This window comes from Parambassis ranga, chromosome 17 (genome assembly GCF_900634625.1).
Source record: "Parambassis ranga chromosome 17, fParRan2.1, whole genome shotgun sequence".
Taxonomy (NCBI): Eukaryota; Metazoa; Chordata; class Actinopteri; family Ambassidae; genus Parambassis; species Parambassis ranga.
The window spans coordinates 20,690,682-20,703,992 of NC_041037.1; the positions used below are offsets into that span (position 1 = coordinate 20,690,682).

A 13,311-nucleotide genomic window follows, 5' to 3' on the forward strand; every position below is an offset into this window, starting at 1 on the left:
ACTAGAAGACACAAACAATGACGATTATAATCATATAAACTTAAAAAACGTCATCTGTTGAGTCACGTATGAACTGAGAGTTCTCCGAGGTTTCCCCACATCGCTGTGAGCAGTAACTTCTCTGAACACTTTTTACAGCTGAGCTGCAGTTTTTAAATATCACCACACTTCATCCTGTGAGGCTGATTTCTTGGAAACCATTCACTCATTCTGGGCTCTGACAGTGACACAGACTCGGAGCCGCGCTGCATGCTGATGAAGCGCCCTGTAAAACAGCAGCCCGGGACCTGCTGGGAAATTAAGGGGATGCACTTAATTTGGAGGGGAAGGGGGTGAGAGAGATGGAGGCAGAGGAATGAGACGAGCAGAGGGTCGGTTTGTTTCTGGTCTCATGAATTTTTCAGGCTGTGCTGCTGGCTGTGATTCATGCTACGTCGTGTTTCTGCCAGAGGAAGCGGCTTTATCTGCGTGCTCACGCAGCTGCAGTGACAGATGAGGATTCAGCGAGCGGGCCGCGGCTCTGCACGGATGGGGGGTTCTGGGTGCGCTTGGTTTACACTGCAAAGTTCCCCAGCTGGGAGCGGCTGTTCTACACTGAGTTATTATGCTGCAGTTGCTCCAGTTAGAGCAGTGGGATCCTCCTGAGCTGTCAGTGTTCGGGTCTAACATGTTTAACATGAAAACAGGGTGCTGTGGGGCAGACTTCAGTCTGATGCTCACCACACTGTTTTAGGGCTGGTCTGGTCTGGTTCCAGGAAACCTCACAACTCAGGAGTCAAAGCTACAGCGCAGAACGTATGTTGCCTCCTTGTGGTCGTGACATTAATTACATGATGAATAATCCCTGATCATCCATCATCCACCTGGATGCCAGACACATCAAGGTGGCCCTGCCCATGGGGTGAGCACTAAGCTAACCTAGCTTGGAAGAACAAAAAGACAATGACAATGGAAGCTAGCATGCTAATATGCATTAGCATGGACTGGCTTCACTGAGTAGGACTGAAAAGGGGAGAGGCAGATGCTGTTTGTATTCAGCAGGATCACTACAGAGACATGAAGAGTTTGGAGCAGTTTGATCATGGAGGTCTTCACTTCTGGAGGTGCCCCCCACCCCCCAGAGGCTGCAGGAGGAACTGCAGATTTCTTCTTTAAATCATTAAGTTCACATGAATCTTCTTCACGCTTCCGTGTGGTGCCGCATGCAGGCGGACCTGACCTGCGGTGTGCTTCACACAGGCTGTCACTTCCTCAGCTTTCATAATGAAGTTTTTCTGCTTCTTTAAACGGCAGCTGAAAGCATCACTCAGCTCCTCGCCGGGTCCAGCTTCCTGTTTCACCCTCACAGTTTGGCTGACGGCCTCGCCGGCTTCATGCATCATAAACCTCCGGGGGTGAAAAGATTTAAGGAAGCCCCCCCACCCCCCCACCCCACCACCACCACCACCGAAAAGATCATTCAGCTGCTTGTTGGCTCGACTCTGAGCTTTCATAAAACTTTCATGATGGCAAATTAAAGTCTACTTCTTCTCCAGTTCTCTCCATTTCCCCCGCCTCACAGCAAAAATAACAGAAACCCTGAAAAACTGTGAGAGGTGCTGTGACCCTCGGTTCAACCCCACAGAGCTGGGACCTGCCTGCATGTTATCTGTATGAGAGGGAGGACTAGCATGCTAAGCAGCCACACAAAGCCCCTCTGTCTGCAGGACGCTGGTGCGCTCCTTAAATTCCAGGCTGCAGATAGAAATCTGCGCTCTATAGCACAGCTTTATCAGTGTGTGTTGAATTCACTGCAACCGCAGGTATCACAGACCATAAATGATTGTAGTTAAATATTTCTGCTTCATCTAATCCTCCTAAAACTACCATTTTCAGAGGGTTTATGGGGTTCTACTTTGATCTGAGGATTGAGGAGTCTGTTGTCCTACACGGGACGAGTCCCTCACATGGACATGTTATTTTGGAACTTTAACTTTAACAATATGAGCTCACCAAACTAGCTGACTGAACCACTCCTACACCAGGAACAGAACCTGAGAAACCATGTTTACAGGAACTGAACAGACGTATGCACACATCCACAGAAGCTGTGAATGTTGAAACAGGACTTCCTGCTTCTGCTGTGAGTCAGAATAGAAAAGTGTATTTTTATATATTACACAGAAAAGAAACAATAAACACACTCAAACAAACAGGCTGTGTTCAGCTCATCCACACAGAGGGCTCGGTTTTCAGAGGGATGAACATGACGGAGGCGATTCACAGGAATGAGCAGAGATGAAGGAATGAATTCATGGAAATCCATGTTTTTAGAGAATGCTATGACGAATCAGATCCTATATTCTTACCCAGCTAAGTTACAGCTAGCTTCGTAAGCTTAGCTTTAAGGCTAGCTAACTGATTTAGCAACACAGCTCTCCATCACTGCTCACCTCCACATGTGAGATGTAGAAATGTGCTAAAGCAACATCTCGGCTAATCAATGAATAATGGATGAATACGTTTCAATGCAAGTATAGCCATGTGTTAATGGTGATGATGAAGAAAACCAGCGGGCCCCCTCTCACACACACCTTCCTTGCCTGGTCATTGTCTTCGATCTGACCCAGATCTCTGCCACTGGCCTGAGCGATCCGCTTTCCCGACACCAGATTCCCGACCATCACAGACGCAGGGCCGATCTCTGGAGGAGGAGGAGGAAGAAAGAGAGGAGGAGGAGGAGGAGGAGGAGGAGGAGGAGGAGGAGGAGGAGAGAGGAGGAGGAGGAGGAGGAGGAGGAGGAGGAGGAATAAAGAGCGGAGGAGGAGGAGGAAAGAGGAGGAGGAGGAGGAGGAGGAGGAGGAGAGAGGAGGAGGAGGAAGAAAGAGAGGAGGAGGAGGAGGAGGAGAGAGGAGGAGGAGAGAGGAGGAGGAGGAGGAGGAGGAGGAGGAGGAGGAGGAGGAAGAAAGAGCGGAGGAGGAGGAGTAGGAAAGGAGGAGAAATGAGCGGTGTGTCCTTGAAACCGACACTGTTTACAAGGTTTGATTGATAAGTTTGTGGCCTGAAGTAGGAGAAGTCAAACTTCATGGTATCAGGGGAGCAGGTATGATGGTCACCATGTCCTCATAGAGCTCCATGACAGCCTGAGGGCGGAGCTATCTCTACAAAGGTTGGCCACAGATTCCTCAGGGCGTACCTGGCTGTTTCTGCCTGGGTTTGGGCAGGTTGGTGACGCAGGTGTGCGGACACATGAGCACGTTGCAGGGGTGCAGCGCCCCCTCCAGGAAGAGCTGCTTGGTCTCGGACAGGTGGATGCCACCCAGGGGCGTCTTGGGTAGAGTGTTGGAGGGGACCAGGGCCAGGCAGTACACCCCCACCTGGTGGATACCGTCTATGGCCTGGAGAGAGGGCAGACACACATCTCAGCATCCAAAGTGACACGCCCCCCATTTGTCTGTTATGGTAGATTATAGATAGATGATATCTTTATCAGTCTTCATGACAGAAGGATTCAAACTGAAATCTGAAGATCAACTGTGTGACCGTGCAACAATCTTCCCTCTACAAAACTAGGAAAAGATGCTGCCAGATACATTAGACATTAAGTTTCACCTTTTTCAACATACACAGACTAATATAATAACTGCAGTAAAATGAAGGTACAGCATAAACCGACCAAGATAAATCCCTGGGAGTGAAGGCGGTGAAACCATCCTGAAAACAGTCTGCAGGCTTCGAGATAAACTTCCACATTTCAGTGTATTTGTGACTCTACAGAAAAGTTAATCAACGTTTAACCTCCAACATCCAGGCATGTCATCCTCCTTTAAAACAGGCTGACTGTGCAGCCAGACGAGCTGAACGGAGAAACATGCAGTGCAGTATCTGTGACGGTAAATGAATGAGAAACAGCCAGGTTTTATTGCAGCTGCTAAAAAAATCCAGACGGCTTTTATAACTTCAAACTTCACCACAGTCGCCAGCGTACAGAGAACGGCCCAGATTGTATCTGTATGAATATATAGTGAGGATCACATGTGGAGAGAGAGAGAGTGTGTGTGTGTGTGTGTGTGTGAGAGAGCTGTTACACTGTGTCGGTCTGGTTAAAGGATCAGTCTGGGTTTATTCAGTTATGTCTGTCTTTCACTGCTCATGTTGCATTTGCAGCGGATTGATACAGATTTATGGCAGCAAATCAAAACAAACTTCAGTGTGTTAACATGTCGGTACAACATGTACCTCATTGCTGAGGGTTGAATCTCTTCAAGAAGAGACGAGTCCACATGTTAAAGATGTTTCACTGCATTTGTACAGCGTCTACAAATAAGTTTCAGCTGTAAAAGGCTGCAGATCAGCCAGATGTTCTCTGAACTTTTGTCATGTGACTGCTGGTCACATGTGAGTCCGCCATGTTTCTTTATTTCTGGAGCAGAGTGCAGAATTTTTACCCTTTACAGAATCTGTTTAATGCATGTACTTTTTGGGGAATTTTTAAATCAGACATAAAGAATTCTTTGTTTTAATGAAATAAGCTTAGATTGATTGTATTTTCTGCTGGAACTGCAAATGATGCATTCAAGGACCATCAGGAAGTCTTACAGTTTTTCACTGGATAATATCAAAGATGTAATTTTGGCATATTTGTAAAGAAAGCACACTTAGTTATTGTGTTATTGTGCATCTGTTGTGTGTATGAAGTAGTTTACTGTGTGTGTGTGTACCTGCAGAACTCTGCTCATCCACTGGAAGCTGTCCTCCTCAGTCGAGTCTGGTCGCTGCTCAGCCACGACCACGATCCTCTCATCATGAAGCACTGTGATGGAAAACACTGCTATCCTGCACAGCGCGCGCACACACACACACACAGCTTACTTAATGCCAGTACTCTGACTGCAGCAGGATGAATACGGTTTTCCTGGCAGTCACGTTGTATTGGGCCACATATGTCGGAGCTATAAAGTTTGATGCTGAAGCCTGCTCACCTGCCCCGGTAGACAAACTTCATTGGCTCCACTGCCAGCGCTGTGGCAACGATATCATCAGCGTTATGCCGACGGCTTCCCACCACCATGAGGCCGTCCATCTTCCCCGCCACAAAGATCAGACCTGCAGGTCCGATGAAGCCCAGCAGGCCAGTTCTGGTGAAGGGAAACTCACTGATGGGAGTCCCGCTGTTGGACACGGGGAAGACCTGCGGGGGTTAAAAAGACACAAAGGTGAGGATAAAAGACCAAGACCATCAATAAAACCCAAGAATTTATTCTCTTCTCACCTCAAAGGTGTTCTTGGTCATGCCTGCTAGACCATAATAGGAGGTTCCCGTGGCAACCGTACAAACACACAACTCTCCGATCTCGTCTGTTTTACAGAGCTGAGGAACACCTTCAGGCTTCACCACACACATCATGGCTGCAGGCGGGAAGAAAGTTCCAGTTCACGGATCATTTCAGCTTTTATTTTGAAATTTCATTTAGAAGCATCAAGTATGAAACATTTTTAATGTGTGTAAGCGCACGGGATGAGGTGTGTGTTTGTGTCTCACCTCCGGCCATGACTGAACCCACGTCCTGCAGCGTGAGCACCGACAGCTTCTCCTCAGTGTCGACCCGGATCACGCCGTGACTCAGACCCTGCATGGACAGAATGCCACGACTGGGAGGGGAGCTGCCCTCCTCCAACGGCCTGCAGGGGGCAGGACGAGATGACCAATCAGAGTTTTCAATGAAGGAACCCTTATTTTCACTTTAGAAACACTTGGATCAATGAAAATTAGTCAAAATTGGAAAATAAAGTGAATTTTAGAGTCAAGTAATATTTTGAAAAGTGGGGGCAGAACCAGGGAGTCAAGTTATTTACTGAAACAAATCGATGTTTTATAAAGTCACAATTTTTGGCAAGTGTGAAACTGTGGGACAATTTTGGTGACCAAGGACATTTTTCTGGCGAAGTTGTTTAAAGAACATTTTAGAAGATCTAGCTCTTTTGGAAAACGGTTGCCAGAGTGATAAAGTTTAGGTGAAAGTCTGATTAGAGGCTGTTAAGGAAGGCTGTGTGTCACACATTAAAGGTTGTGAGTGTGAGCTGCACCTCCAGGTTCATTACCACCACACCCAAAGAGCCGCATATTAACACAAACACACACAGTCACAGGTTTTACAAGTGTTAGAATGAGAAATGCCAGCTGGAGCTCAGATGCTGGAGCTCAGATGCTGGAGCTCAGATGCTGGAGCTCAGATGCTGGACTACAGACGGGATGAAAGAGGTGGAGAAGTTTAAAAAACCACACAACTGTAAAGTCGGGACATAAAATGGGCTCAAAATTAGAAAGTAGTGGAGGAGGGTTAGAGCTGAACACACCGCTTCTTTACTGCAGACACTAAATAAATCTGTGTGTAAAATCCCAGCAGCTGTGTGTCAGTGTCACTGACCTGCGTATGGCGACAGTCAGAGCCTCAGGCGAGCTGGCACACGGGCAGATAACCTCTGGCTTCAAACCTTTCGTCTGGAAGACGTTGAGGAAGGCGTCGCAGGACGAGATCGACCCTGATGGACACAATCCAATCATCTTTTACTCACAGCAGAAACAGAAGCAGCGCCACCATCAGGACGAACTGGGGAGAGTGTTTTCTTACAGGGATTGGAGCCGTCCGCCACCACCAGCATGCGCAGGGAGCTCAGGTTGACGTCTCGCTGGTCCCGATGGGCCACCAGAGCCCAATGCATGTCCCGCGACTTCACACAAGCCACCTTACCTACACACACACACAAACACACACACCAATTACCCACATGGTGCCACAACATAAACATGTGTCCTGTTTTTGACAGGTGATGTTCTTTAGCTTCTATATGGACCCAACCATGGAGCACCAAGTGCCATGGATGAAACAGTCCTCCATAAAGAGGCTAATAAATGGGAGTTGGTGACAATACATACAAAATACATATCATTTGTTATTTGTAGCAGCTCTGATCTCGTGCTCCGCCATGTTTGTTTGTGTAAAGTGTCACCAGTAAAGTATCCAGGTGACATTAAAGTGCTGCCTTTTCTTTCCGCCTTTTTTTAATTCCCAGCGGCAACATCCGGGGCTCAGAGTTGAAGCCAATGCGTTCACGCCGCAGCCGCTGGGGGCTGTCTCTTAAAGTGAGTCAGTCCCCATAGACTCCCATGTTAGAACAGTCAACATTACAGCTGAAGTAAACATGTTACAGCCTGGTTCCTTCTAGTGTCAGCTGTACAGGGGGTGAACTCTTTTATAACAGTCATTTTAATTATATTTAATTATATTATAACTTTAAATATAAAGTCATTAAATACGATCATGTTATTAATCCATAACCTAACTGTTGTGCAAATACACAGCCTGAGTCAGAGAGGACGACAGTCTGAGGTGTGTTTCTCAGACAGTGGGTGGGTTGTGCTACCTTTGTACTGGCAGACTTTTTGGATCCAGGACAGCGGGTTGACCTTCATCAGGGCGTAGGGAATGCTGATGACGTGCATCATGTTCATCACACTCTGACAGAAAACAGTGCGGAGTTACACAGGAGCAAACACAACTCGACATCAGGCAGGTGAACTGACTGAACCGGCTGATTCAGACTCCGGGTCAGAGAATCCACCTGCAGCCAGACTACAGACCACATACAGTGACCTGAGTTTAGGTGAGGTACAGTCCAGTTCTCCATTCTGGGGCATCATTCATATCTTATCAGTATCTTTTTTTTCAATATATTTATATTTTCAATGGTTATTCTGCATGTCACAGGTGTGTGTGTATTCTTCGGGGCAAACACAGTGTGTGTGTGTGTGTGTGTGTTTCTTACTGTCTGGACGGCGTGCCACAGTCCAACGTCCTTCTTGAAGTCTAATACATTCACTATGGTCTCAGCTGGAGGGAGAGAAAGACGTTCAGTGTAAAGTGATCGTGTGTGTGTGTTTGTGTGTGTGTGTGGTGTGTGTGTGTTACCTTCTGTGTATGAGCAGGACTGTGTGAGGGCCTGGCAGTGTGTGAGCATGGCTATCCGCATCACCGTCACGCCGAGGACGCTGCCGTCCTTACACGTCTTATACTGGACAGAGACGAGGTTTAACATGTGAGTGAGATTCTTTTCAAAATAAGAGCTCTTCTGTCTCAAAAGTGGCCGATGTGACATTAAAGGCTGCTGTTAAAGTAATGAATCATGCTGAAAAATGAACATTTGTCATTTCCGTCTGATGGGTTCTAAACAAAAGGTTCCTCAGGCTTCTTTGATCATTTTTCCTCTCAGCCCTTTTCAATCAGGGAGAGGCTTCATCATGCTATCACTGCAATAAAAGCCCGGCTGCTTAAAAGGGCTGTTAAATAAATTCAAACCAATCAGACAGGATGATAGCATTGACCGGCTCGGAGACCAAGCGGGGAATTGATCGTGATCCTGTGTGTGTGTGTGTGTGTGTGTTACCTCGATGTAGGCAGTGTCCTGGTTTGCATCCTTGATATGTGGGAACCAGTCTCGGGGCGGTTTGGAGAGGTGTTTGGACTCTGTGACGAACCACAGCACTTTGGGCCAGCCTGGATTCACAAGGACACAAAACAAACATCCACTAATCGCCCTGACTCATGACTCGAGGATTTATGTCGTTTCATTTAGCCACCTGTTAGCTACAGCTGGTTTTACGTTAGCAGCGTGTTTAAGAAGTAAATATCAATAACAGTAAACCCCTTTAAACTTCAGGACCAGGAAACAGGAAGTGTGAACATGCCGTTCAGGACTCATTGTGGGACCAATGTTTTTACAATCACAAAGGCCGATAATGATTCCGATTGTGAGGACGTGCTGCTCGTTGCAGAGAGCGTTTACATGGCAGAGCATGACTGGATGTGGACCCTCTGTATGTGAGGGCTGTTAATGTCTGAATTAATGCTGCTGCCAGCCAGCCAGAGGAAACAATCAGCCCGTGAATGAGATGAGCTTAAAGCCTGCTGATCAATACGAGGAGCACTCCACTATAATGACACACACACACACACACACACACGTCTGGATCCACGCTGAGTGAGGGGTGATAAATCTGGTGGCATCATGTTGCTATTTATACATCCATTACTGCACAGCAAGCAGTGGTTATTAATCACGGAGAGATTCTCTCTCTGTTAATGTTTCTCTGTTTCCCATCCATCACTCGTCTGCCTCCATCCGCTGCTCCTCTGCTCAGATGTTTTTCTATCGATGTGCATCACCACGTCACTGACTCTCTCTCTCTCTCCCTCCGTGTCTCTCTATCAGCTTATCATACATTACTCAGCCCAGCTGTCTGCTGCCATCAGTCAGTCCATCCATCCAACTGACACACACACTGACAAAAAAGTGTAGTATTTCACACTTTTTTGTCAGTGTGTGTGTGTCAGTCGGATGGATGGATGGATGTGTGTGTGGGTGTGTGTGTGTGTGGTACAGTTTTATACCATTGGTCTTCATTAGTGTGATTAGTGAACGCGTGATGACTTTTGAACACATTAACATTAAAGTTTATATTTTAAAATCACTTGCGCTCCTCCTCATTGCAACATAAATACTGTATCTGTACAAGCAGAGAAATCTTCAACGTGTCTGTGTGCAGTAAACATTAAAAAACTCATTAAAAATCCATTACAGAATTTTTCTCACATGATATTTGTTTGCATGTGAGTCAAACTGCTCCTGAGTTGTGCTGAGAAGTGCAGTAAATGCAAACTGTGTATGTTCTGGAAATGTTTAAGATGTTCTCTTCACTTCCAGAGGTTTTATAACTAAATAGAAGTTTAGAGGTTGTGTGTGTGTGTCCTGACCTTTGAACTGTGGGATCTCTCCGGTGGGACTCTTGGGCAGACCTTTGTGGCAGGCGTCGCTGGTCAGCGCCACCGTCACTCCGCAGCTGCCCAGCAGGAAGCCGATCTGCTGACTGCCGGCGTCCTGCGGAGACGTCACATCTGATTTATCGGCTGCATTCTAATCAATCAAATTCTTCTCCAGTTGCAAGCTGCGTGTCCTCTGTTTTGCATCACAGCGCGCCCTTCTGATGATGACTTGTGTGTTTAATAAAATCCTCAGCACCACCAGCTAACACAGAGTTTTCCCTGCTGCTCTGCTCGTCCTCTTTTCAGCTCACTAACGCTGTTTGACGTGAAAATACCAAAACAAAACCTTCTCAGGCTAAAGAAAACAGACACTTTCTCTGTGTTTACTCATCAGCTGTCTGCAGGCTGCTGCTCCTTTAGGAGTGTTAGACAAAAAAATGAATGACTTCAGAATTTGCATGATCTCATGACACATTGTCCAGACAGATGACTGCACTGCTGCTTACACAACATTTCTTTAATCCAGTCTAGAAAATAGAAGATAAATGAGCTTTCCCACATTTCAAACAAGCAGCAGCATGCAGTTCCACAAATGGCCACAAGGAGGCTGGCTCCAAAAGTGAGTCCATCCTCACATACCTTCATGTTAAAATGTCCAACTTTACAGCAGAAATTAACATGTTATTAAGACTAAACAGACACTAACGGAGTTCTGGTCGTCGACACTCACCTTCCTGGTCAGTGGTACTTCTATCGGCACAGGGACGACTTCAGCCAGCAGGCAGCCGTAGAAAGCTGTCATGAAGGCAGCGGGGTCGTTGTTTGGGAAGACCAGCGCCACCTACGGGCAGGAGGACACATAGCAGGAGAGAAAGAAGATGGTATTAAAGATTGACAGAAATCAACACTAAATGACCAGTGTGCACGTGTCTGCCGCCCTCCTGTGGTCATATCTAAACAGTGCATGTCAAACAAGATAAGATAAGATAAGATAAGATAAAACTTTATTAATCCCGAAGGAAAAGCTGAAAATAGAAGAAAGATGGATCATTTTCCCAAATAAGTTGCAAAATCGTGTTAACCTAAATCCCGATCTTACCCGAAGCGCAACCCAGTACTTTTAATAGCTAACCCCAACACCACATCCAGCCCTCCTGCTGCCGGCTGCAGACCTTTGGCCATCTGCCCCTGTTTTAACTGCTGTCCACCGTAGTGTGCGTGTTGTTTCTTCAGATAAAACTAAATGCTCATTTTACTGCAGGTTTCTATTCTGTGGTGAATCATCTGCTCCATGAGAGCTCATCTGAAACAGATTTAGTCGCTCCTCCATGTTGGATCCAGCTTGGCTCAAAGTTGTGATGATAACAGTGAACCCCTCTGTAAGTGCTGCTTAATAGCTTCCATACACAGCACTGGAGTGTGTGTGTGTGTGGCACTGTAAGCTAAGTGCACCTGAGTGAATGAGCGTGGTGTAATGAAGCTCTAACAGGACTGTTGTTGACATGTCTCAGTGGAGGGGCTCAGGTTTCATCTGCAGGTTTCTGAGCACATGCAGGAGCTCAGGCTGTTTATGACAAATGTAATTTTATGCCATAAATTCAGTTTGAGGTATTTTTGTAGCAGAATGAGGAGAAAGAAAAGAGGAAGTAGAAGCTGCATGCTGGCCTCCAGGTCAGTGCTTCCAAATATCAAATGAGCTTCGGTCTTTGACTCATGTTTCTGTACAGAGAGGTAATAAAGAGGAAGGACTGTAATTAAGAGACTGGCTCTGGTGCAGATTGGACTACAGTTAAAACCTAGTCTGGATTCTTTCTGTGGGTGTGGATGGTGCTGGCAGCTCTGTGAGGATCAGGGTTTATTCCACTGCCTTTAACACCATCCGACTGATGGGGATGGGTGCCCTGCACCTGCGGTCTCTACGCCTCTGAATCCTGCCACCTGCAGACGACCTGTGAGGACTCTCATGTGCTGGGGTGTGTTAGAGATGGACAGGAGTTGGAGTACAAGTGCCTGGTGGAGCAGTGCAGCAGGAATCATCTGCTCTTAGCTGTGGCTGTTCAGACAGCAGTCAGGACTGATGCTGGAGGCCTTCTACCAGTGTGTTGCAGTCAGCACCATATACTGGGCTGTGGTCTGCTGGGGGGAGCTGCAGGTAATTTTTGGAGCCACATCCACGGGGATTTCAGACATTACTTTGTTTATTCCTCAAACTGAGTGGGGTGTAATGACATCTCAGTGAACTCACCATAGTTAGATCACCTGACACCTCTCTGCTACACTTTCAACCACACATGAAGCTGTAGGAAGATTTCACTTCACTAAAGTTTGTGATAAAGTGATAATGTTGATGCACGAATGTGTAACTGCCTCATTAGGAAGCTCTGATTCTGATCTTTCTGGTGATGTTTCTTGGTGAGGAGATGTGCACATATCTGTACAATGCTTCTTAAGATTAAATGTTCTTCATACATAAATCCTTGTCACAGAGACAAGTGAAGATATTCAACAGAGAAGACAAGACCAAACCATTTGAACCCATGTGTCAGTCAGAGTTTCATTTTTTCATTTCTTTCCACTCACTCGGTCTCCGGGCCTGACGAGCGGCTCCTGTTTGGTTCCCAGTTTGTGCAGCAGGTTGTAGGCCACCTTCACACTTCTGGACCACAGTTTACCTGCAGACACATTCACATGATCACACAAAGAAGGTTCACAATGACCGACAACGACTCTCACAGCTGTTATTACATGAAAAACTGTGCGTCAGGCCACTATATATTATATATTATTATATTGTACCCAACACAAATGTGAGAGAAATATGTGCCTGTCAGGTGTGGAGTGGAACAAAGGATGACATCATGTGAAAGAAATGGCAGCACTGACGTGAACCTGGAAGTTCAGAACTTCACCTCACTGTGGTGTAATTGGATCCATGTAGAGTGATAACTCTACATAAACCGCAGCACATTAAAGGAAGGCCCACAAGCCACATCAGCACATCATTACACAGGCAGAGCTTGGTGACCGGACGGAGGTTTCTCTCTTCAGTATGTCACGCAACAAAAAGCCTCCTTTGAAAAAAGAACCTAAACACAAAGTCATTAAATATGATCCAATCTTTCCATTTTCCCGGCCAGATGGAGGAGCTCTGCTCATTAATGCAGTAACAATAGAATCAATTTGCTTCTTTTTTCCCTGATTCAGACTGACAGACGCAGATATTATGCATGAGCAATGCAGCGTGAACTCCTCGTTGTTTTTCAGGCTAGATGAGTTTTTTCTGGTGTTTGTCAGAACTAATGAATAGAAGAAGAGGAGAGCTCCGAGGTCCCTGGAGGAAAAGAGAAGAAAAGGATTAAACAAACAAACAAACAAACAGGTAGCCGCTAAGGCGAACAGGAAGTAGCTCACAGGCTGCTTCCTGCCGGGGGTGACGCTATTCTACAATATCAATACATTAACAGTAAAGAACACGTTGGCAGCGTCACAGTCTGCCTGAACATCTATTACA

General features: G+C 46.3%; 1 protein-coding gene across 8 annotated transcripts in view; it reads right to left on the bottom strand.

The window, feature by feature from the left end:
• The window catches only part of LOC114450029 (disco-interacting protein 2 homolog C), a 100,708-nt gene that overhangs the window by 8,261 nt on the left and 79,136 nt on the right, over positions 1–13,311 (bottom strand). For 6 of the 8 annotated variants that reach the window (XM_028427924.1, XM_028427922.1, XM_028427930.1 and 3 more), the window contains exons 9-24: positions 12,381–12,472; positions 10,531–10,641; positions 9,792–9,915; positions 8,425–8,534; positions 7,950–8,052; positions 7,807–7,871; positions 7,405–7,498; positions 6,612–6,731; positions 6,408–6,522; positions 5,522–5,661; positions 5,252–5,388; positions 4,962–5,170; positions 4,701–4,815; positions 3,176–3,377; positions 2,574–2,683; position 1 (exon numbers count right to left, since the gene is read on the bottom strand). The exon at position 1 is cut by the window's left edge and continues 80 nt beyond it. In XM_028427924.1, the coding sequence (XP_028283725.1) occupies position 1; positions 2,574–2,683; positions 3,176–3,377; positions 4,701–4,815; positions 4,962–5,170; positions 5,252–5,388; positions 5,522–5,661; positions 6,408–6,522; positions 6,612–6,731; positions 7,405–7,498; positions 7,807–7,871; positions 7,950–8,052; positions 8,425–8,534; positions 9,792–9,915; positions 10,531–10,641; positions 12,381–12,472 (1,848 nt within the window). The remainder of the gene's footprint in view (positions 2–2,573; positions 2,684–3,175; positions 3,378–4,700; positions 4,816–4,961; positions 5,171–5,251; positions 5,389–5,521; positions 5,662–6,407; positions 6,523–6,611; positions 6,732–7,404; positions 7,499–7,806; positions 7,872–7,949; positions 8,053–8,424; positions 8,535–9,791; positions 9,916–10,530; positions 10,642–12,380; positions 12,473–13,311) is intronic. The other 2 variants (XM_028427925.1, XM_028427923.1) reach the window with 1 other exon arrangement.